At 37.6% G+C, this 24,209-nt stretch overlaps 1 protein-coding gene across 1 annotated transcript in view; it reads right to left on the reverse strand.

Moving 5' to 3' along the window:
- LOC120527536 (protein WWC2-like) overlaps positions 1-24,209 on the reverse strand; it is a 293,278-nt gene that overhangs the window by 145,484 nt on the left and 123,585 nt on the right. Inside the window, exon 2 of the mRNA XM_039751046.1 lies at positions 13,687-13,796. Within this exon, the coding sequence (XP_039606980.1) occupies positions 13,687-13,796 (110 nt within the window). The remainder of the gene's footprint in view (positions 1-13,686; positions 13,797-24,209) is intronic.

A 24,209-nucleotide genomic window follows, 5' to 3' on the forward strand; every position in this document is an offset into this window, starting at 1 on the left:
GAACATTCTCACTTCTGCCACATCTAACTTCTTCCCCCGTGCTCCCTATACTGCCCATGTCTCAGCTCTATACATCATTGCCAGTCTTATCACTGTCTTACAAACTTTACCTTTAACCTTTGCCTTAATTCTTCAATTGTACAATACTCCTGATACCTTCTTCCAATTGTTCCATCCATAATGCACTCTATTGGTTATCTCTGCATTTAATTTTCCATATTGGACTACTACTGATCCTAAATATTAAAATGTACCCATTTTTCAATAGCTCTACCTGCAGGCTAACTTCTGAATCTTGATCGTAATTAAACCTCATATATTCTGTCTTCTTCCAATTTATATTCAACCTTACATCTTTGGATGCCCTTCTTCATTCTTCCAACTTTCTCTATACTTGTTCTTTTCTGGTGCTATACAACACAATGTCATCAGCAAAAAGTGTGCATGAGGGGGCCTGGACTCAACACATCCTTAACCAGATCAAAGAGGCAAGGACTTAAAGAAGATCCTTGGTGCAGATCTACTTTAACTGATATCTTATATGTTACCCCAACACTGCTTTTAACCACAGTCTTTGCTACCTCATAAATATCCTGGACAATCCTCACATACTTCTCTGGTACTCCTTTCTCTTTCATGCACCTCCAGACCACTTGACATAGCACTTTATCATAAGCCTTATCTAAATTAATGAGCACCATATGCAGACTTTCCTGTTTTTCTCCACGCTTCTCTATGAGATGATTCAATGCATAGACTGCATCAGTTGTTTCTTTTCCTGACATAAAACGAAACTGCTCCTCCCCTATTGTGGTTTCTTCCCTAGGCCTTCTCTCTATAACCCTTTCCCAAAATTTCATTTTGTGTGACATCAGCATTAACCACCTGTAGTTTCCACAATCCTGAATATCGCCCTTCTCCTTATAAATGGGTACACTTTCACTGTTCCTCCCCTCCTCTCGTATTCTTTCCTGTTCATAGATCTTCTGCATTAGATCCACAACACATCTGCTCCCTCTTCTCTTAACTCTTTAAGGGCTGAGTATTTTTCCAAAAAAAATGGCTAACAAAGCAATGGTTTCACACAAAATCAACATAAAATGTCTACTGCTGTGTGTTGTGTCTGCTGTCGGTGCCTGTTTGTCATCTCTGGCAGCTGCTCAGGGACAGCTTGACGGCCAGAAGGAATGCTGTGGCGGGCCAGCTGCCTGGCTATCTTTGTGTGATGGTGGCATGCAATGCAAACTAATTCGTACCCCTTATCATCGTAAGCGGCAGTATCCTCCTAGGCAAATGTTCCCCTTAATGGGCACATAAGCTACATAAACGTGTTCAGCACTATGATCACCTGATGCTGGTACCTCCGTTTAATTTTTGATTCCAACAAGTCAGAGTATTGTTCAGCGGTAACACAAAAAATGTCACCCGCGGAGCATTTTGCTTTGCACATTCGCTTTGGTCTCTCAACAGATGTCAATGCCATTTTAGAGTTTTTTTTTCGCTACTCATTCACACGAAGGAAATCAAAGTCAAATCAACAAAACTAACTTTCTAGCAAAGACAGTCAAACTAAAACATATCAGTGAGTTTTGTTGCCGTTTACAGCTGATTACCGTTCTCTACCTCAATTTTGACAAAAGTCGACATCTGCCTTGAAAGAGTTAAAGTCTTTCACATTTCTAATGGTATTTCATCCAGTCCTGTTACCTTCAATTTTTAATCCTTTTTAAAGCCTCCTTTACTCTCTCTCTCCTTATTCTTGGTACTAGCCCTTCATTTGGTATTCCATCCCCAAATACTACCCTTGGATTTAATTCATTAAAACCGCTTTTCTAAGTACCTCTTCCATCAATACTTGGTCTTATCATCCCCAATTATGGCCAGTTTACCTGACTATAATCCTTTCCTGTTCTTACTCTTTGCTATTCTAAAAATCACTCTCTCTCCCTCTTTTACTTTTTCACACACATTCTCCATGCCTTGGCTCTTGCCACTGATTTATTTGTCTTCTTGTTTCTATGCCTACAGTAAAATTATCTGAGTGATGTACCATGTTCTCTTTTTTGCGCACTTTTTAATTATGGTAGTATTTGGTCTGAGAGGTAGCATATTAACATCACAGTTTATGCATTACTGAGAGCTTTAGCTTCTATGGTATAATGAAAGGGTTCTTAAACTTTTTAAGCTGATGACCCAAATAAGAAAACCAGTTCTATACTGGGACTCAAGAAGATGGTTATTACCATAATGATAGCAAAGCCATGCATAGACATGTACTAATGGCTATATTATAAAAACAGTACACACTTTTGTTTCCATTCTAGCATATATTTTACACATGCAAAGAGAAAGGTGAAAAGAAAACACAATGTTAATAAAACAATAATTATAATTCAAAACAGAGAACAGATTCCTGAGGTATATCACTGCCAGTGTAAATGCTTAGGGTGAGTTTTAGTGAAGTTGAGAGAAACCCATTTTTTATTGTAATGGATGCGGTGTGAGAAGCTGATTTTTGAAGGGGTAGTGGAAATGGTCACTTAACATAGACACCAAATAAGGAAATAAAATAGTCACAATATAAATAATTGATAAAATTTATTCAGATTATATTATCACTCTATTATATAAAAAAAATCTTGGGAAAAGACAAGACTTTTTCAGAGAGACGAGACATTTTCAGAAATATAATTTCAAGTCCTGCGAGATGAGACTTTGTGCCAAGAGATGAATTGAAAACCTAACAGGTCCAAGTGGGGGTGAAAATAAAAGACAAACAGTGGAAGAAGAAAAAACAAAGAGTAGAAGACAAAGTAGAACATTGTAAAAAGGTTCAAAAACATTGCCGCGATACACATACAGAGCAGGTTAGAGATTATGAAAGTACTAAAATTCGAAAGTCTCAAAATACTGATAGTAAAGATCACATTAGCGCTAACACATGGAAATTATTACTCAGTGAAATAACGGAACAGCGAAAAAAGATTGAATATATGGGCATAGGTGATATGACAGAAGTATGAAGATATTGTTCGGCTTTACAGTTTAAGTCGGAGACTTGTAGATCATCAAATTCATGTTGCCATCAGGGAAAAGTAGTGTTTCTTCCCAATGAAGAGACGTATCCGTGAGAAATAAAAGATTTGTTATTTGGTGAAAGTGAAATCCACAAACACTACAGGCAAAATATCTGAATCTACTATAACGTTCGCATCATTTAATGCACAAAACGTAGATTTACATGATTCAGGACCATACGCTATGAGAATCTGTGGTCCCGCAACAATTAAAGCTACTACAAGTTTAATTTCAAAGAAACCACATTTCAGTCAGGTTTATATTTATGATCATGGAGAAACGATGCAACATAGAATCGAAAGAGTTACATGATCGGATGTATTAAAAATTCTACAGCCAATATTGGATACAAATCCATATGCCCAAAAGTATCGCACTTTACACAAAATTTATCTGAAAAACACGGACAAAGAAGTTTTCTTGGATTTCAATATGAATCTGAAAGATCACGCTCACATATATAATAAACCAACATTTGACGAATTGTCATCGATAATAGTTTTGAAAGATGGAGATATCAAAGACAGAGTTGATACTCGTGTTTATCCAAAAGCACGGGACGATTCGTCGCAAGCGACAGAAATCGGGGAAATGACTAGCGCGTAGGGTTCACATGAGGGTTGGTGACTGAAGTGAGCAGGGGGCAGAGCCCCCTATGTTTTTCAAAAATAATATTTTTCAAATGAGTTCTGTCATTAAAAGTACATTCTTCTAGATGAGTTCACAAATTGTACAGCATATCTTGGTTTTCATTTAACAATTCAATAAACTGTGCAAACAAACAAATTTAGTTGCATAGCTAAACTGTTTGATAAAGTTTTATATGCTATTTGTTATCTTACCTGGGTTATAGGTTTAATCTTGATGAATAATTTCAGTTCAGTCAGAAATGTTTAAACTAACACATTGTTGTGAATGCCAAGGGCTTCACTCTATAGCCTATTTCACCCATTTGACCCATTTGATATTTTCTGGAGTTCTTAGTTCTCAATAACTGTACCTGACCAATAGACTGATATTTATTGAACCTCTTTAGAGTAGTGCAACAGGAAGGAATTTTTTCTTCGTCAATGCAGATTAAACTTAATAAAAAAAATTATTTGGACCTCTGTTACAGATTTGCATTCAATGTGGCACACGGATATGATGATTTTCTGGTGGTAATCTGGTGGGTAAGTCAATAATGTGGAGTATACATGGTGCCATGGAAGTGTTATATGCTAAATGCAGTTTCAGTAGCCTTGGACGACTGTTCAGTGATTCTTTGTGTGTTCACCATTACTGCATAGACTGAAACAATTAAAGACATTAAAAAAGTAACAAATGATCATTAGACAAAGTGGTGACAGTCATCATAAGCTACCATGAAATCAATGGAATATCAATAGAACAATGGAGACTAACTACCACAGATTTTTCTGTTTTATTTGAAGACAACAATTAACTAAACACTTGCTAGCTAAAAATGCTGAATAATGAAAATTGAAACAAATGAGAAAAATGTATTAGTTATTCCTCCTGATGCCAAAATTGAAATATGATTTATTTTGATGTGTTTAAGATATATTCCAGCACTTACTTCACATTAATGATAAATCAGACACTTCACCATAAGATCAAAGAAATGTATGAAGATACAACATAATAGAGGTCTGGATGGAAGTATACAGATACGGATGAACACATTAAGCACAGTACATGTAGAGGCAGAAGACTGGCTCACACACTTCAGCCAAATCCAATAGTAACTCAAATAAGATCAGAAGAAAGGTTTTCTAACATTCTTGCTAGACATATTCAATTGTGGTACAGCACACAATGTTCACTATCAATAAGGTTCAGTGAAGTAAACAGATATAAAAACACTAAAATATTTGTTAGTAGACTTTGATGTGTAAACTGCAGTCCTGCCTAGAAGTACATCTTGTTCCTGTCACTTATCTAGTCATACAGTATTTCATAGTTGGTCTAAATCACTATTGCATTGCTTTGTTATTTTTTAAACAAAATGATTCAACAGTATGTTGTTGAGTTGTCACTTTCACCATGACAGCGTACAATCTGTGATTAGTTAGCACCTTTCTGCTTTCTAAAAATATGCATTGGGTTAGGGCTGAATTAGAGCTTGTTGAAATTATTGTCTTTCATTATGTACTACGTATATTCAAAATGGGTACATTAATACATTTTGGAATATATATTTTTGGAACATAAAGGCCGATTGCTTTGCTTATGCATAAAAAGCTGATTTTCATTAGCATTTCATACTCACTTTCTTTGATTTTCATTAACTAAAGTTATTTGTTATTGTATTTCTTTTTTGTTTTGTTTATTTATAAATCAAATTAATATAGTCTGATCTTCAAATATAATTATATTTATTCCCTGAATACATTAAAAAAGTAACTGTAATATAATTATTTAACATCTGTCTCTCTAAAACGATTTTCTGTGTAAGTGTAATTCTCAGAAGCTTGTAAAAATAACTATTTAGTATGTTAAGAAAAGCATAATGTACTTTCTGTTCAAAACTAGGGACAGATCAGTTCTGGTTCTGTTGATTTATGAATTACTAGCCATTCTGAAACAAGCTTTATCATAGGCATTCATGTTAAACATGTAGGGTCAAATGTTTTTCTCACACCTCATACAACGATCATTTATTTATGCTAAAGCCTCTCCAAATTACACTCTCATTTAGCTGTGAAATGATAATTTAACAAAATCTATCTGTCTAAAAATTAGTACATTCATTCATCTTCTAAACTTAATTGTCCTTTTACTGGTTACGCCAGTCTCAGTTTTTAAAAATGTGCCAGGAAAACTACAGGTAGAATGACAGGTTTAAAGCTACAGCACTAAGAAAGATATATTTCACATATTAATCACAACAAAATACAAGGTGCACACATGTTTCCTATTTTAAGACTTTCTTACCTTTAATTACAGTATTTTGAGAAAATTACTGTTGGTTTAAGTTATAAAAAATAGATCTCCTCTTCAATAAAGTTTTGTAAATTACTTCTATCACTTATGTTCATTTTGTTTTGAGCATAGTAAATGGTTGAGCATAGTTAATGGTGTCACAGTGGACAGTACTGTTCCAAACATTTCTACAGTCAGAAGTTTGAATCTTAGCCTTAGAACTAACCATATGGATGTTTTATATGTTCCCCTTGTTTAAATGATGATAATTAATTTAATAAGATTCTACAAGTTGGCAGTACAGTGGTAGAGTGGATAATGGTGCTGCATCAATGACCTTAACTAGCTGTTCTACATGTGGATTTTGAACATTCTCCCTTTGTCAGCATGGGTTTTACCCTGCATATTCTGGTTTTCTTCCATATTCAAAAAATATGTATATTAAATTAATTAGTGCCCCTAAATTGTCATGGAATGAATATGATAAAGTGTACCACTTGTTGGCCTGCTACCCTGTTCTGGACTGGTTTCTGGTTTGTACTAGATGATGTCAAAATTTACTCAATGGAAGAGGCAAAACAGTAGTCAAAATCACTTCATTTTTGTTTATTAGGCCTTACTGCAATAAAGGTAGATAAAAAACACTAAGTTGGTCTTAAAGTTCAACTGTTTAACCATTTTGAGTGTCCATCTTTTATATTCCAGCCACCATGATGTCATGGGTCATATGGCATGTTGCTTAAAGGGCCTAGCAACCTTGCTGTAGTATTAAACTTCTTTTATGCATATATTTTTTGTATTTGATATTTGTTTGGCATGTTGTGACGATGCGGGTTCAGCTTCATGCTCCCATCTTACTCCCATCTTACTTCTGGGAGCCCTGTGACACTGTTGGTAATGTCACTGATAAGCTGGACAGTGAGACACAATGAAGCAAGGGGATGGTGCAAAAAGTGGGAAGTGCTTTTATTAAAAACAGCAAAATCAATAACAAAGTGTTTAAATAAATAAGTGCAGTGTCTCTCTCATCTTCAAATAAATAATCCAATAAAAACAGGTGACACCGTGGAGTCTCCACAACTTCGCTTCCTTCAGCAGCCAATGAACTCCACTACCGGTCACTCCAGCTCCTCCAAACTGCTCAGCTGGAGCGACCGTTTTAATCTGTCCCCTCCGAGAGTCGGCCAAACACTCCTCTGGGGCTCTCCTACCAGCTGCATTACCGTCCTACCAGCTCTCGCTCTCACGCACCGGCTTTCTCCTTCCTTCCGCCTTCTTCCCCATTAACCTCTGTTCCTTCTCTCTCTCTCTCTCTCTCTCTTCTTTCTCTTTTTTTCCTTCCCTTTCATCCGCCTCACGTTTCTATTAAATATTATGGGGACATGTATCAGGTGTGGCAATTAGCAGCTCCCGTCAACAATTATGGATGCGGACAACTCCTCACCTGTGCACTTAACCGAGGACCGTACGCATCACGAATCACCCGGGAACCGCTCTGGCCACACTACCACACCCCCTCGCGTAAGCCACGAGTATGGCGACTACTTATTTAAAAAGTGGCCTTTTTCACTTGAGCTGTGAACCCACTACACCACACATGTACATTCTGATAATGTTTATTTTTAATTTAAAGTTTATTTGAAAGAGTTTCCTATTTATGCATTGCCATCAGAACATGTCATGTGACCAAGTTAGTCTCAGTTGTGACATCAAAGAAATTATAGATTCGCAATGGCTTTACTATGTGGTAAGGGTACTTCACATATTGATTCTATTTATTGCAGTTAGCTTTTTATTCAAGTAGGCCCTAGCACTAGGCTTTTTCTCTAACTTCTGACTTTGGTTTTCCTTTGACACCTGAGTAATGTCTTGCCCTTTGATTCCTACTTGCCTGTTTAGTTTCAATCATCAAATCTTGACCCTTTTCAATTCCTGACTATAACTGTTTTCTAAAGAAGTATCTGCTGAGTTTAATTCTCAGAAGAATCCTTAGGCACTCCTTATGTGTCTTAACAAATGGAACATCATAGAAACCAAGCATTATAAATGGAAGTGTCAAGGCAAATAAAAGGCACACACAACAGCAGTAAAAATAAAATGAAAATAAATAACAACGACACTCAGTTAACAACCTAAAACAACATAAACTAAATTGTAATATGTTTCTAAAAACTAGCCTCTGCCTCTGTCTTGAACTGTACTCGCTCTTGATGACATTGTAAAATGGAAATGTCAAAGTGCTACCTTGAAGAGAACAGATACGTTTTGGAGAGAATAACCAGGAAACGGCATACAAACAATATGCGCAAGGATTGAAACCATGAAGTTAAGGTGCTCTTTGGCTAAAACTGAAACAAAACACAAGAATCAAAGACTTGTTGCAAAAATCATTACCTGACAAAGTTTTTTAAGCAAAGAAATCACAAAGAAAGTTTTTTAGAGAGCTATCCACAAACTCAGAAAGGAAATGGATACCGGGGTGCAGCCTTTAAATTCTTTCATGAAACTAACGCCTGACATCATGACCCTTGTTGCCATCTTCTGACAACCAGGTCCTGCAACATGACAATGGGACCAGAAAATGGTAGCTTCCATACACAGGACAAAATAGCATCAGAAACATCACAAAATAATTCCACCAACATTAAATTTACACTGAATATAAAAATAAATCAGTGAAATAAATTAATCACAATCCCACAATTAAAGTTTAAAGGCCTGAAAAACCCAAAGTAGAAACTATGAGAAATTACAAACAATACAGATTCATAACAGCCTTGTATCATTTTAATTTGTTATGCCATACAATCATATAATGCAATGCATTAACAATCTGTCTTTCTTTGCCATAAAGTAATGCAAACAACTCCTATATTCCTTCCTATAACTCCCATATTTATGTTATTATAAACTTTCAAAACTCAAAACATAACTGGCAGGTTTAACTGAAAAATGGTATTTTTCCACATTTAAATATTTAACTATAATGTAAAAAATACAAAAGCAAACCTGCATTGACTCTTGACTCTCCAATGACAACATCAGTCCACAATGCCTATAATGTGCAAGAATTGGTTATATAATTATTATAATTGAACTCCTCTAAATATTATCAAATAAGTTGATGCCTTTACAGCTTACAAGATCTGGATAGATAACAGCTAGTTACAATTATTTTATTCAGCTGGAGCACAGTCAGGTTAACTAACTTGCTCAGCTCACATAGACAGTCAAATGTGGTGTTGCGCACACTTCAAGGTAAATAATGTATGCCCAAGGAGGAGATGAAATAAGCCAAATGAGCATATGGAATCATTGTCAAAAGGACAGGTAAAAGTTACTTTTAAAATGCAGTGCAAAATTCTTTGGTCAAAAGAAAAAAAAAAGTTCAGGGCTGTGAATCACTAGATCCAGGTCCCAGCGCGCTAGGCTGCATCGTAGGACTTGCTACTTGAGAACTGGTGGTGCGTTGAAGGAGATTGATCATTAGACTGCAGGGTCTACAGAAGTGCCCAGTTTGTGAATTCTGACCACAGACTTGTTGTTGCTAATCTGAAGATCCATCTTAGGTCCAGTAGGCTACCACCTACTGGGAAAATGAGGCAGGACCTAGCCAGATACAAAGATCAGACTGTGTCTAACGAGTTTGAATTCAGTTTCTGTGAGGAACTTATGGAATTGGGTGTAACTGCCGATCCTAATGTGATGTGGGAGACCTTCCATGATAAGAACCTGAAAGTTGTTCCCAGTGTTCCCAGAAGGAGGTGTTTCATATCGCAGGATATACCCTGGATATCACTGAGAGGAGTCACAGCACATAACTTGATGGCAACTACGGTCAGAACCAGGAACTGAGAAGGACAACTGCGATGACTATGAGGCATGATAAGGAGGCTTTTCTTAGTGGAATCTGTGAGCAGGTGACACATTATCTATGGTCTAGTAGCCCACGTCCTGCTTACAGAGAAGTCAAAGCATTACGCACATCTAAATCTGTTACTCTGAGAGTCACAGTCATGGCAGGTGAAGGAACATTCATTACGGATGATGCTACAATTGTGACCTGCTGGGCTTGTTACTTTGAGCATCTGTTTAAAGCTGATCCGATGGCTTGGACATTGGATATCTCTGGGTCCATGGTTCTTGGGGCTGATCCTCCAATTACTTGTGAACCACTTAATTTCACTAAGATTGCACCGGTGGTGAACCAACTGAGGGTAGGGAAGGCTGCAGGATTCTGTGGTATCTGGGGTGGACTTCCCCTGGCTGGTGGTAAGGCTGTCATCCTGGCATTCCAAGCAATCTTTGCTTCCATTTGGGAGATGGGCATCATCCCAACTGACCGGAAAACAGGACTTGTCATTCTTCTCTTGAAAAGGACTACAGGGGATAACACTACTCTCTGTGCCAGGTAAGGTCCTTGCTAAGGTCAACCTCAATAGGATCCGTGATCACTTGCTCACCTACAGCAACCGGAGAAGTCTGGCTTTATGCCTAAGAAGTCTACCATTGACCACATGCTGGCACTGAGGGTTCTCATGGAGCACAAACGCAATTATCAGCAGAAATTCTTTGTAGCCTTTGTCAATTTTCGTAAAGCGTTTGACTTAGTTGACTGAGCTGCCCTGTGGAACATCCTGAGACTTCCCGGGATTCCCACAAAGTTCCTGGATATCACGGCCAGCCTGTAACACTGGTATTGGGAGTGCTGTGCAGAGAGGTGGCAGAACCTCTACACTTTTCCCAGTTGATTCGGGGGTTCATCAGAGATGTGTTCTCGCTACTACTGTATTCAGTGCTTGCATGGACTGGGTGTTGGGCAACATTTTGGGGTCTAGCGGCTGTGGTGCATCTTTTGGTAAAGAGAGATTCACTGATCTTGACTTTGCCGACGATGTTGTGATGTTCACGGAGTCAATGAAGGCTCTGATCAGGGATCTCAAGAGACTGAGCAGGGAGTCTGAATGTCTGGGTTTGAGAATGTCCTTGATAAAAATCAAGATCCAGGCCTTTATTGACCTCTTGGCCACAGCCATCAGCAGTGTGCCTGTCTGCGGAGAATGTTGCCCCTGTCAAGAGGTTTATTTCATTCAGCCACAACATCCTTCCTGTGAAGTCAGTAGACAAATTGGGAGAGCATTGGGTGGGTCATGAGGTCACTGGAAAGAGGTGTGTGGCGCTCCTGATATCTTTCCAAAAGGACGAAGGTACAAGTCTTTACAGTCCTGGTGCGGTGCTTCCTGTTTTGCTATATGGTTGCGAGACATGGACACTATCCAGTGACCAGCATTGTGGGGGACGGACATCAGTTACAAAACTATAGCCATGTGGCACGATTCCCTGAGGGTGATCTGGCTCGCAAGATCCTCGTTGTTGAGAACTCGACTGGCTGTACCAGGCCAAGGGGATGCCCACGTAACACCTGGTTGCGGCAGATAGATGGTAATTTCCAAAGGGTGGGGCTGGACCGCGTGTCTGCCTGGGGAAGGTTGCCAACAAGGATCCTCAGCTGTTTCGTCGAGTAGTGGGTATGGCAACGCACTGTAACAGTGCATGCTCCCCAACCTGACCTGGCCTGGCTAACAGAAATAGCTTCCACAAACTTATATAGGCAGATCCTGGTGACACTAATTGTTATGTGACCTTAGTGTTACTGTTACGAAACTCTAGAGTTCAAATCGCAAAGTCCCAAAAACTTTCAAAATTAACCATTAAAGAGTAACCCATCAGTCTTCTCTGATGAAGGCATTCGCAATGTTGATGTAGGCTTGTGTGTGAGATGTTGATGGTCAACCAAGCTTAATCGTTAACACTTGTTCTTCCCACTTCCAACTTCTATCCATTCATAAACGTTTCATGGAGTTATGCTGTTTTCACTTTCACTTTGAGCCAACATCCTGCAGTGAATATCAGCAGGTTTCACTCTCTCTGCCCAAAGAAATCTCACTACAGTGTGTTGTTCAACAATGGTGAAATCACACAGCAGACTATCCATATTCATTTGATCTTGGCTTAAACTAGGCTAGCGGCAAAGCACTTCACTATGTGTTTTCAAACTACCTATAAGTGATCATCAACATGGTGTATTGTAACAGCTTCTATTCAATACGCTTACCGAGTAATTTTCAAATTGCCTTTACTTTACAATTCATGCTCATATTTTGAAGGCATGAAATAACCCAGTACTCTGAACCTGACACCTTAAACATTATTACCCTGCTTACAGCAGTACAAATGTAGTGTGTATGACCTTAACAAAACTTCAATTTTGTGACTATGCAGTGTGATATTTTAAATTTAAATGCTTACTCCATGTTGGTTAGGTAAATGAATACAGGTATACAAGATATGCCATGCCTGACTTACATGTCAACTTTGTCAGCAGTATGCTGCCTTCTGGCGATTTAAACAGAAGAAATTTTTTCAGAGTATATTTTCAAGATATGTATGTGCAAACATCGAAACAGCATGGCTCAAGTCTCATTTAAAAGGTGGAGAGGGCATTTGTGAATTATGCCACATGATCCACCCAACAAACAAGCAAAAATCCTTGAAGAAATGCATTCAGTTTTAGCACGCCTACTTCAACATCACAACAAAGTAGAATTAGTGAGCATGTCTGCAGCTTTCAAAACTGTGATCATACAGAATACTTAAAACAATTTTTATATCCATTCAGTCTTAAATAATTAATCATTGCTGTAAGACACATATAAACAGCCATTTAAAAGTGAAAAAATCATATCCTAGACTCGAATTAAAGCTAATTATTTTTCTCCTGCACACCAAGTACCTAAGATTGAATAATTGAATCTTAAGTCACTATTTAACACAGGAATACAATCAGTTTGTCCTTCTAGTTAAACATTTCCAGCTTATTTATCTGACTAAAAATATGTAATAAATATACATTCTCAACTTCAATATTTTCATTTTATATCAAATAAGCAGTCACATAGACTCCAGCATGATAAGTCATGCTAAGTAAGAGGAAAATGTCATCTTGTAGCTGAAATTAAAGGAATCTTTTCAAAAGCTTAGAGCAGCTGATGTGGTTCCAAAACACCCATCCAATATTTCAAAGACCCATTTAATTGAATACATTGCACTTCCCTAGATGAGCTCACCACTAACAGGAAAAAGGAAGGGCATTGAAATCAAATGAATCAGACATTATTTTACAACCTGATGATGACTGAATGAATGATTACACAACAGGAAAAAATCTAATCATAATCCACAGCTCTTTTTCCTTTATTAGTTCACAGCTTGAAATATTACTAAAGATGCCAGTCATGTTGAAAGGCCATTTACAACACACTGAAGGAACATAAACTAGAGATGATTGATGTAAGCAGTCTCAATTGGATAAAGTGAATGCATTTAAAATGTATATACACAAAAATAATTTTTTATACAACATACCAAGAACATCCTTTTTCTGTACAATTCATATACCAAGAAAAGAAGAAAAGAAACAACGTACATTCTAAATGTTAGTTTTACAGCATTTTAAGCAAAGAAAATATCTGCCACTTAAAAAAAGATCTGTTATTACTGCAAAACTGATTTTAAGTTTTCACTATTGCCATCTATTTTTTTGTATAAAATAAGCTTCGCACAATAGTGCAAAGTGAACTGTAACAAAAATTGAAGTTCTAGTTTACCAAAACTAATACTTACTGTTAATGTGATTGACGTAATAGACACCAATTTGTGGATCATATGCTGCCTCCCAACCCCAAGGTAACTCATCCCCGACACAGTCCGCAAAAGACAAAGGTTTTGTCAACCTGCAAAGATAATTACACAAATATGAGACTTTCTGTTGCAGTAATTTAAAACAAAAGATTACAATCATTTTTCTTATGTGAAATACACACAGATTCAATAAAGGCTATTTCTGTTAACAACAAAAAAAAGTTTTAACTGTGTTTACAAGGATGAGGAAATTTTGACTACATACACTGTGCATTCTTACACATCCCAAATAATAAATAAATAAATACAGGCAGAGACTGAAGCCTAATCAAAATGATTTCAACTGTCTAGTCCAGACTGAACGAATTAACCTGAACTCATGAAATTCCCCATCCTTTTATCTAGTATTACAAAAGCTATTTGATGTTTAAACAAACTCAGCAGTTTCAAAGATGATCATCATTCATCATATAGCTTTTATTACTATTATATGTACATAAAAGAGATAAGTACTTCCTCTTTAGTCATTTCAGGTCAAAAGCCCTAAAGACAAACCATGTAATGATGTCTCTGAAGACTTAACATTTGAGACAACTTCCCAGACCACAGCAAAAAAAAAGAACACTGATTCCAAAGTACTTACCTAGCCAATGCTGGCTACTTTCCTCTAGTAGTGGGGCTCTCCTACAATCTTTCATGTAATTGCATTTGCCAAAAGGCTGTTTCACATAATATGCTTGTAAATATACATGTGTTTGTTCTATAAACATCTGATTTAATTTTGTAAAGGGCATTGCAAATATTTTTTGGCAAATTGCCTGCATCTTTTGGAATTGTAAAACACTACATTTCTTTCCAAAATTCCATTTCTGGTAATTTTCACTATAAAAAGCATTATTGTCATGTTTCAATATAGAGAGTATGGTTGTGCTATTTGCAAAAGCTGTATATCAGAAGAAGAGCTGATGATTGCAATAATAAAAGGCACCAAAAAAGAATCAGTCAAAAATGATGACACTGGACTGGAACAAAGACTGCACTGTGTTTAATGTATGTTTTTTAACATGATTGCTGTCTGGTCCAGAATTAGTTCCTACCTCATACAAAACCTTGCAAGGATATATTCCAGCCACCAGCTACCATGAACTTTTAGATTAAGCAGACTCAGTAAATGGACATACTGACAAATTTATCCCAAGAAAACAGAATAAACATATGACTTGAAAATGATGGTAGGCAATTTTTTAACTTTATTTCTCATCTGACTAGCATTTGACTTTTTTCAATGCTAATCTGTGTTAGACCAACAAAACTGGAGGTAAACAAACAAGGGCATTTTCCAAGATACAGATCAGACCAATTCCCTGCACTCGGTTACTGTATGCTACCTAGCCAGCATGTCATGTATGTTCCTTAGACACACAGACTAACTGACTGAAGTGGGATATGACAAATCTTTTAACATTCTGTTAAAATTATTTTGACAAAATTACAGGGATCTCAGTGTACACATGGACTATAAAGAGAATCTCTGTTTACTTCTGCATTCCTGCCAAGTTGGAATGTACTCTCAGTTATAAATATCTACAATAAATGTTAAAAATTAGACACGAGGAATGACAAGAATGTCAATAGCTATGAAAGGCATACAGCTTCCCCTTTGCAATAAATAAAGTGTGACCCTTGCACTTTCCAAGAAGGATTTTGCCTTTGCTTAATTTATGGGTAACCTGTAAACTCATAAAGAGAAAAGTACACAATGCAAAGAGCAGAGGGAACTGAAAGCTGTCACTACTAAATCATGGTCCCTATTAAATTTTACTCTGCTTAAATATGGCTTAAAAACATTTTTGAACAATAGATTATCTTTATGTACTTGTAAATTTGCATAAAAAATCAGATTCCAACAATATAACAAAACAGAGTGTCGAAAAGTGAGAGAGGTTTGTGGCAAACACAACAGAGGGATGAAGTTAATGGTTTACATGGGGGTAGACTGTACTGTACTGTGAATCTCCGGCTACATAACTTTATACCATCTGATGCACATAAATCCCTGCAAAGACTAGCAAATGGAGCAGAAAGTATGTTCTTCTCAACAAGGTTAAAGGAATTACTTAATTATTTATTAAACATGTTTGACGTAAAAAAAAAGCAAACTTTCACATTTTGCACATTAAATGTGAAATAAAAGTGCTTCAGCATTACAGACATTTTACTCAATATTTTATCTTAATATATAATATGCTACTGTGGCTGTTCATTTGTCTGTCCAGGATTTTAAATCACCTTTAGCTCGCAAACCATTTGACCTTTTGACCTGAAATTTGGTACACATATACAGTACTATGATAGATAGAGATAGATAGATACTTTATTAATCCCAAGGGGAAATTCACATAATCCAGCAGCAGTATACTGATACAAAGAAACAATATTAAATTAAATAGTAATAAAAATGAAAAAAATTAAAATAAAATTAATGTTAGCATTTACTCCCCCGGGTGGAATTGAAGAGTCGCATAGTGTGGGGGAGGAACGATCTCCTCAGTCTGTCAGTGGAGCAGGACAGTGACAAAAGTCTGTCACTGAAGCTACTCCTCTGCCTGGAGATGACACTGTTAAGTGGATGCAGTGGATTATTCATGATTGACAGGAGTTTGCTTAGTGCCCGTCGCTCTGCCACAGATGTTAAACTGTCCAACTTTAATCCTACAATAGAGCCTGCCTTCTTAACAAGTTTGTCCAGGCGTGAGGCGTCTTTCATCTTTATGCTGCCACCCCAGCACACCACCGCGTAGAAGAGGGCACTCGCCACAACCGTCTGGTAGAACATCTGCAGCATCTTACTGCAGATGTTGAAGGATGCCAACCTTCTCAGAAAGTATAGTCTGCTCTGACCTTTCTTACATAGAGCATCAGTATTGGCAGTCCAGTCCAATTTGTCATCCAGCTGCACTCCCAGATATTTAAAGGTCTGCACCCTCTGCACACAGTCACCTCTGATGATCACAGGGTCCATGAGGGGCCTGGGCCTCCTAAAATCCACCACCAGCTCCTTGGTCTTGCTGGTGTTAAGGTGTAAGTGGTTTGAGTCGCACCATTTAACAAAGTCTTTGATTAACTTTCTGTACTCCTCCTCCTGCCCACTCCTGATGCAGCCCACAATAGCAGTGTCATCAGCGAACTTTTGCACGTGGCAGGACTCGAGTCATATTGGAAGTCTGATGTATATAGATTGAACAGGACCGGAGAAAGTACAGTCCCTGCTGGCGCCCTGTATTGCTGCACACAATGTCAGACCTGCAGTTCCCAAGGCGCACATATTGAGGTCTGTCTGTAAGATAGTCCACAATCCATGCCACCAGGTGTGAGTCTACTCCCATCTCAGTCAGCTTGTCTCTAAGGAGCAGAGGTTGGATGGTGTTGAAGGCGCTAGAGAAGTCCAAAAACATAATTCTTACAGCACCACTGCCTCTGTCCAGGTGGGAGAGGGATCGGTGAAGCATATAGATGATGGCATCCTCCGCTCCCACCTTCTCCTGGTATGCGAACTGCAGAGGGTCGAGGCGTGGCGGACCTGTGGCCTCAGGTGGTGAAGCAGCAGCCGCTCCATGGTCTTCATCAGATGTGGCGTCAGAGCAACAGGCGGAAGTCATTCAGCTCACTAGGGCGTGATACCTTTGGGACAGGAGTGATACAAGATGTTTTCCAAAGCCTTGGGACTCTCCCTGTTCCAGGCTCAGGTTGAAGATGCGCTGTAGAGGACTCCCCAGTTCCAACGCACAGGCCTTCAGCAATCGTGGCGATACACCATCTGGACCCGCTGCTTTGCTGGCACAAAGTCTTTTCAGCTCTCTGCTCACCTGGGCTGCTGTAATTGTGGGTGGGGATGTCTCACCTATGCTGGTATCAGCAGAAGGATGGTTGGAGGATGCAGTACTCGAGGTGAGAGTGGGTTACTGTGATCAAACCTATTAAAGAAGTTGTTCATTTGGTTTGCTCTCTCCACGTCTGTCTCGATGGCGGCACCCCGCTTCGAGCTGCAGCCAGTGATAATCTTCATCCCATCCCACACTTCCTTCATGCTGTTGTTCTGCAACTTCTGCTCCAGCTTTCTCCTGTACTGCTCTTTCGCCGCCCTGAGCTGGACTCGGAGTTCCTTCTGCACGCACTTGAGCTCATGCTTATCACCACCTTTAAAAGCCCTTTTCTTCTGGTTCAAAAGGCCCTTGATGTCACTTGTAACCCATGGCTTGTTGTTAGCATAGCAGCATACTGTTCTTACTGGAACTACAATGTCCATACAGAAGTTGATGTAATCAGTTGTGCATTCAACAGCCTCTTCAATGTTCTCACTATGTGACCCAAGCAATATATCCCAGTCTGTAGTTCCAAAGCAGTCTCTCAGAGCCTGCTCAGACTCAGGGGACCACTTCCTGAATGAGCATGTAGTTGTAGGTAGCATCCTCACTCTTGGTTTGTATTGAGGCTGAAGCAGAACCAGGTTATGATCTGCTTTCCCAAGCGCAGGCAGCGGGGTGGCGCTGTATGCGTCTTTAACGTTTGCATACAGTAGGTCGATAGTCCTGTTTCCCCGAGTGTTACAATCCACATACTGGGAGAAGGCAGGTAATGTTTTGTCCAGCGTTACATGGTTAAAGTCTCCAGCGATTAGCACAATCGCTACTAATAGCTACTATCCGCTTTCAGGTGATGGTTGACCTCCAAGGTCATTCTTCTTTTTATTTTTATTTTATTTAATTGTAGAATCAACTCTCAGCAGTGGCTACCAGGGCAGCCGTGCGGCACATGCGTACAGGCGCCGTTCTCATTCCCTACCACCTTTGCCGTGAATTCCTCTACCTCTTCATATCTTAAATTATTCTTGAGGCAGATTGAACACTTAAGTGCCAGCTTAAATGAAAAATTAAGGAAAACGTGCTAAGTAATTGCAACACAAACATTGACTTAATCAGTTTTAACGTGAAAAGATGCCGACAGAAGCCACTAGGCTGGATAAAAGAAGAGCTGCTCAGGAAGCAGCAAGCGCATCAACCTTTGTGCAAACGAATGCTAAACATACAGACAAACAGAATGAAAACTAGGAATGCTCAAGTCAAGTGTATTCACTGCCCGTTATCGTGCAGTGTGCCGTTACTGGTTAACTTATAAAAGTGATGCTACATACCCATTGCAGTCTCAACCTATACAGTATATTTGACAATGTTTAATCTTCCTTCTGCTTTCAATTCAATTCAATTTAATTCAATTTTATTGTCCCTTGAGAGAAATTTGCTTTGTCAGTAGGTTTTATGGACAGACAATGACATAATATAAAAAAACACACCATAAAGATCAAACAGTACAAATAAATATAACAGTGAGCATATATGCTAAAACATCAGATCAAAAATATTACACATAGCAATGTAACCAACATTTAGACTTGCCAAATGATTGGTGACTCCATTCTATGATTCAAGTCTGTGGATGTTAATTAAAATGTAACTTATTTAGGATATTAATAGCAGTTGGGATGAAAGAGTATTTGAACCGGTAGCTTTTTATCCTTGAAATCTTGAACCTGTGGCCTGATGGCAACAACTGAAATTAAGAATGTAGTAGGTGAGTCCTGTCTGAGAGAATATACTCTACTTCCTATAATATTACTTGTTCATTAAACAGGTTTTTGAGATTGGATTGTTGAGACCTTGTTATTTTACCACTCCATTTTACAATTTCATTTATTCAGTTTTTGTTACTAACATTAAGATTTCCAAAACAGATCAGCACAAGTAAAGACAAATATTTTATGTTTTATCTATTTTTGTTGTGTTTCTAGATAATTTTTATCAGTGTCTATTCTTTTACTGTGCTTTGTTAATTTTCAGAACATACACTGTCTTGAAAAAAATATTCTCTCATTATTGATTTTTAACAGACTCAAAGTCTGGAAATATGCAATAGATTGGATATTTTTACATGACATAATGTAAATCTTATGTCCAAGTGACCCTTCTAAGAAAATATTATGAGTGCACACATATAAATTATATGTTTTCACAAAAGTCAGAAGTGAAGCATCAACAGGTAAACCTCCTTTCTGTTAGTTAGTCAGCAATGGATCACATTTTACCTTTCTCCTTTCACTTCCAATAATTGATTTTTGCAATGTAAGAAATATTGTTGACAAGCACTACACAATAAAAGCACAAAAACTAGACAAAGGCTCTAGAATATTCATGAAGGAATTCCTTTATAATTACATAGGTTAATCTATCAACTTTCTTATTCCAGTATGCTAAAAATTAGTTAATCTATTTTTTTATATTCAATATTAGCTTGCTACATTTCAATAGATATCTGTATGTTGCAATATAGAATAAACAAGGTAAATTAGAAGTAATCTTAGGAATTATGTGTATTCACACCTAATAACTTCTAAGTGTTTCCTACGTTCCTACAATAAAATATGTAGACATACAGCTTAATATGTGGTTTTAAGCTTAAAGTTCATACTGTTAGTCAGTAAAAAATAATTTAATCACATCGCAGTTTATGTTTAATTGTGTATACTAACCTGGACCAGGTGCCACTGCACAGTTTTGCTACACCTAGAAAGCACCGACTGTGGTGTTTTCTATCAAATTCTCATACATTAACTCCAGCTCAAGAGTTTGCCCTTTCAAAATCTGAATCTAGTGTTGGTAGGACACCAACGTTGCTCCAGCAATAAAGGCACAGCACAGCATCAATCATAAGTCAGTGCGTCACCTTCATGTATTGATTTGGAGAGCTTGATACAAATATACATGCTGCCACAGTCCATAACAAAATGTGGTTTCTCATCACTTTTGAATATTTGAATCATTTTTCTTCTTACTGTGTTTTACTGTGGTAACTCAGAAAATATTTTTTTTGTTAAGAATTTGAGTGCAGAGGAACACTACAGAAGCTTGCTTTGTGAATCTGCCAATGTTTTGGATAATAGAAAGAGCATTTGCCCATACTGTATGTGTTTGTGAACTGATATGGCAACCTACAGCACTGAACTAGAATACAGATAGATGACCGAATACAGATTTACTTGCAGAATATCTTTTAACTGCATTTACTTATAATTAGAAATTACCTGCCAGAAACAAAAATATCCCTGATATATCCTAGAAACTTGCTGCATACTCAGAAATAACAACCATTTACACATAGAGTTAAGCATAACCACTGCAGCTATACCTCCAAGTCATTGCTTTAATTTAAAGTAAACAAGTTGTGTGTCAGACATTAAAGTTTCGAAAGAATAAACAATTTTGAAACTGATCCAATTATCATAAAGCACAATGTACACAAAAGGCACTTTAAGCCATAAACACAGAAACATACCCTTTTTAGGTACTTGCTAAGCCATAAACACACCCTCAGGAAACATCTCTTTTTAGGTACTTTCCTAAATTCTTCTTGAAAATTCAAATGTCAGGTCTTTTTGTACTGTTCATAAAAATTGTTTCAACTTAATCTCTTCAATCCCATTAAACTGAAGGATCAATGTTGAGATAAAAGATAAAAACAAACAGCAATATGAATGACTGCTTTGTTGCAATTGTCAAATCTATTCAATTTAATTCAGAGTTATGGGGTGCCAGACCAGATCACAAAACAGGAAACAACTGTGTACATGGTACCAGTCTACTACTGGGACCATTTACACACAGACTGGCCAGATGAAACCAAAAATTAGCCTGACCTGGATGTCCTTAGTGATGTGGGAAAAAAACTGAAATACCCCAAAGAAATTTCATACAGACATGAATGTACAACATCCAGCAGCAGGGCCTGTACTCAGGACACTGGATTTTTGATGAAGTAGCACTAACCACTGCACCACCATGCCACAGTCAATGCAAAATAAAACTAGCTGATGCAGAAACGCTTTCAAGAATAATCACTCAAATGTAATGAGACAGCTGTACTCTGGATATAATCCCAATGAGCTTGTTTAAAGAAGTCTTTAGCAACCTGTCCTGTAATGTTTTAGTAAGTGTGAATAATTTGTTGTCCATCGGGAATTTTCCTGCCAGTCTGAAATACAATTACGGTTAAACCATAAATGAAAAAAGCCAATCTGCACACCTCAATTTTATTTAAATTTAGACCTACCGTATCCTTTGTTTTTCTTGTATTTTTTAAATCAATGTATTTACAATTATACTTCTTATTGTTTGTCTTTTTTACTATTTTTATGGTAATTGTTTATTTTTAACTACAATTGGCAATGTTTGTGATTTTTTTCTTCTCTAACCTGCATGAAAAATGAAGCATAGACACACTGTATATGCTTAGCTACACACACAATCACAAGCATATATAAATATTTTCTGAATACTCTTTTTTTCATAATCATGTAATAAAAAGCCAAATTTCATCTTAATAACACAGAGCAAACAAAAAATTATATATCAAAATGCAATGTCAGATGACTATAGGGCACACTTATGCACATGCTGGGACTAATTAGCATTTCCAATTGAACCAATTCGGACTCCTTCGGGATTTAGCAGTGACCATACAAACTCCTCACAGAAGGTAGGCAGTATAGGTGATTAAATGTGAGTTCCTGAAGTTGTGAAAAAAATCACATCACTGTTCAGCAGAGAAATATATATACATAATATAAACAGACACTTAATTAGATATAACAGTGTTGTCTGTAAAAATAAGGCAGCAGTACCAACTGATGTAGCACCATACCACCCTATGGTTACCACATTTTAGACAGTAAGTAGCACATTCACAACAAGACTACATTTTATTTCTAGCATATGTACAAACTCAGGAGAAAGCCTGTACACTGTATTTGCATCTCTCTATTATATAAAAAAATCTTGGGTCGAGACATGATTTTCTCGGAGACACTTTAACATCCCGCGAGACAAGGAGGACAGCTGCTGTACAGGCTTTTAAATGTTTGAAGCGCAGCATGACATGCAGATCACGCAGCATGGCACAAGCAGCAGCAGCAGCAAGCCAGCTGATCGAGCATAGAGGAGGTAAAAAAATGTATTTGTTTCCCATTGCATCACCTTTAAGAGGGGGTTTCGGAGGAGCGACTGCATCTCCTTAGCGTGCGTTGAGCCCCCCTCTTCATAACGCGAGAGGCAGAGAAGTGAAGTAGCTGGACGTGTAACGCACCCCGGGGTGAATGGGGAGGGTTAGGGTTTTGGGTTTAGTGGTGCTCTAGTACTAAGTCATTAGTGTGCACTATAAAGCTGAATTACACAGTGTGCACTGTAACAGGAACACATGTGCATTCAATATCCTTGTTGTTTTTCTGTGTAAATGTTATTTGCTTTTAAGGCACACAGAAGTTGAAAGAATGGAGAAGGGCTTTGGAATATAGAGGGTTGACGATAAATAGGAACAAGACAGAATATATGAGGTTTAATGATGAACAGGATTCAGAGGTTAGGTTATAGGGAGAGCTATTGAAACTAGTGGATACGTTTAAATATCTATGATCATTGGTAGACCAAGATTGAAAACTAAATGCAGATATAACATACAGAGTGCAGTGTGGATAGAGCAATTAGAATAAGTTATTAGGAGTACTGTGTAATCGAAGAATTAAGGCAAAGGTTAAAGGTAAGGTTTTTAAGAAAGTGGTAAGACCAGCAATGGTGTATGGAAGTGAGACATGGGCAGTATAGGGAGCGTGGGAGAAGAAGTTAGATGTGGCAGAAATGAGAATGTTAAGATGGATGTGTTGAGTTACAAAAAAGGACAGAATAAGAAATGAGACAATCAGAAGTACAACAAAAGTGGGAGAGATATCTAAGAAAGTATAGGAAGGTTTGTTGAAGTGGTATGGACATGAGATGAAGAGAGACAATGAATATATGAGCAAACAAATAATGAGAATGGAGGTAAAGGGGAATAGAAAATGAAGGCGATCAAAGCGAAGGTGAATGGATAAAGAAAAAGAACATCTGAAGAAAAAGGGCATGACTGACAAGGAAGTGCTGTTTGGAGCAGGTAGATCAGGCACATCGACCCGACATGTAAGTGGGAAAAGATGAAGAGGAAGTAGTAAAAGTAGAAATAAAAAATGGAAAGAATATTTACAAGCAATGCACTATTATTTTTTGCCACTTAATTTTTGCATTGCAGAAAAAGGGTGGTTTAGGAATGTACTGAGGTTAGTGAATTAAGTGTCAGATAGAGAACGTGATATGAGCATTTGAGAAGAAAATAGAGATTCTTGCTGGAAAAAGAGTCTGATTTGCCTTGATCAATGTGTTACCATCTCTACTGTCTTCACCAGTACAACCATCTTTAGAAAATGAATGAATGAACAAACTTTAAAAATGAACAACATTTCAGTCATTTGATAATTATGAACATGAAGGGATCCCCACAAATGTTGCATTCCTAAGACATTACCATAGTCTCATAAAGTTGACATGAATAGTGCCTCACCAAAAATATAGAAAACAGGTCAAAATAAG

Source organism: Polypterus senegalus, chromosome 4 (genome assembly GCF_016835505.1).
Source record: "Polypterus senegalus isolate Bchr_013 chromosome 4, ASM1683550v1, whole genome shotgun sequence".
Taxonomy (NCBI): Eukaryota; Metazoa; Chordata; class Cladistia; order Polypteriformes; family Polypteridae; genus Polypterus; species Polypterus senegalus.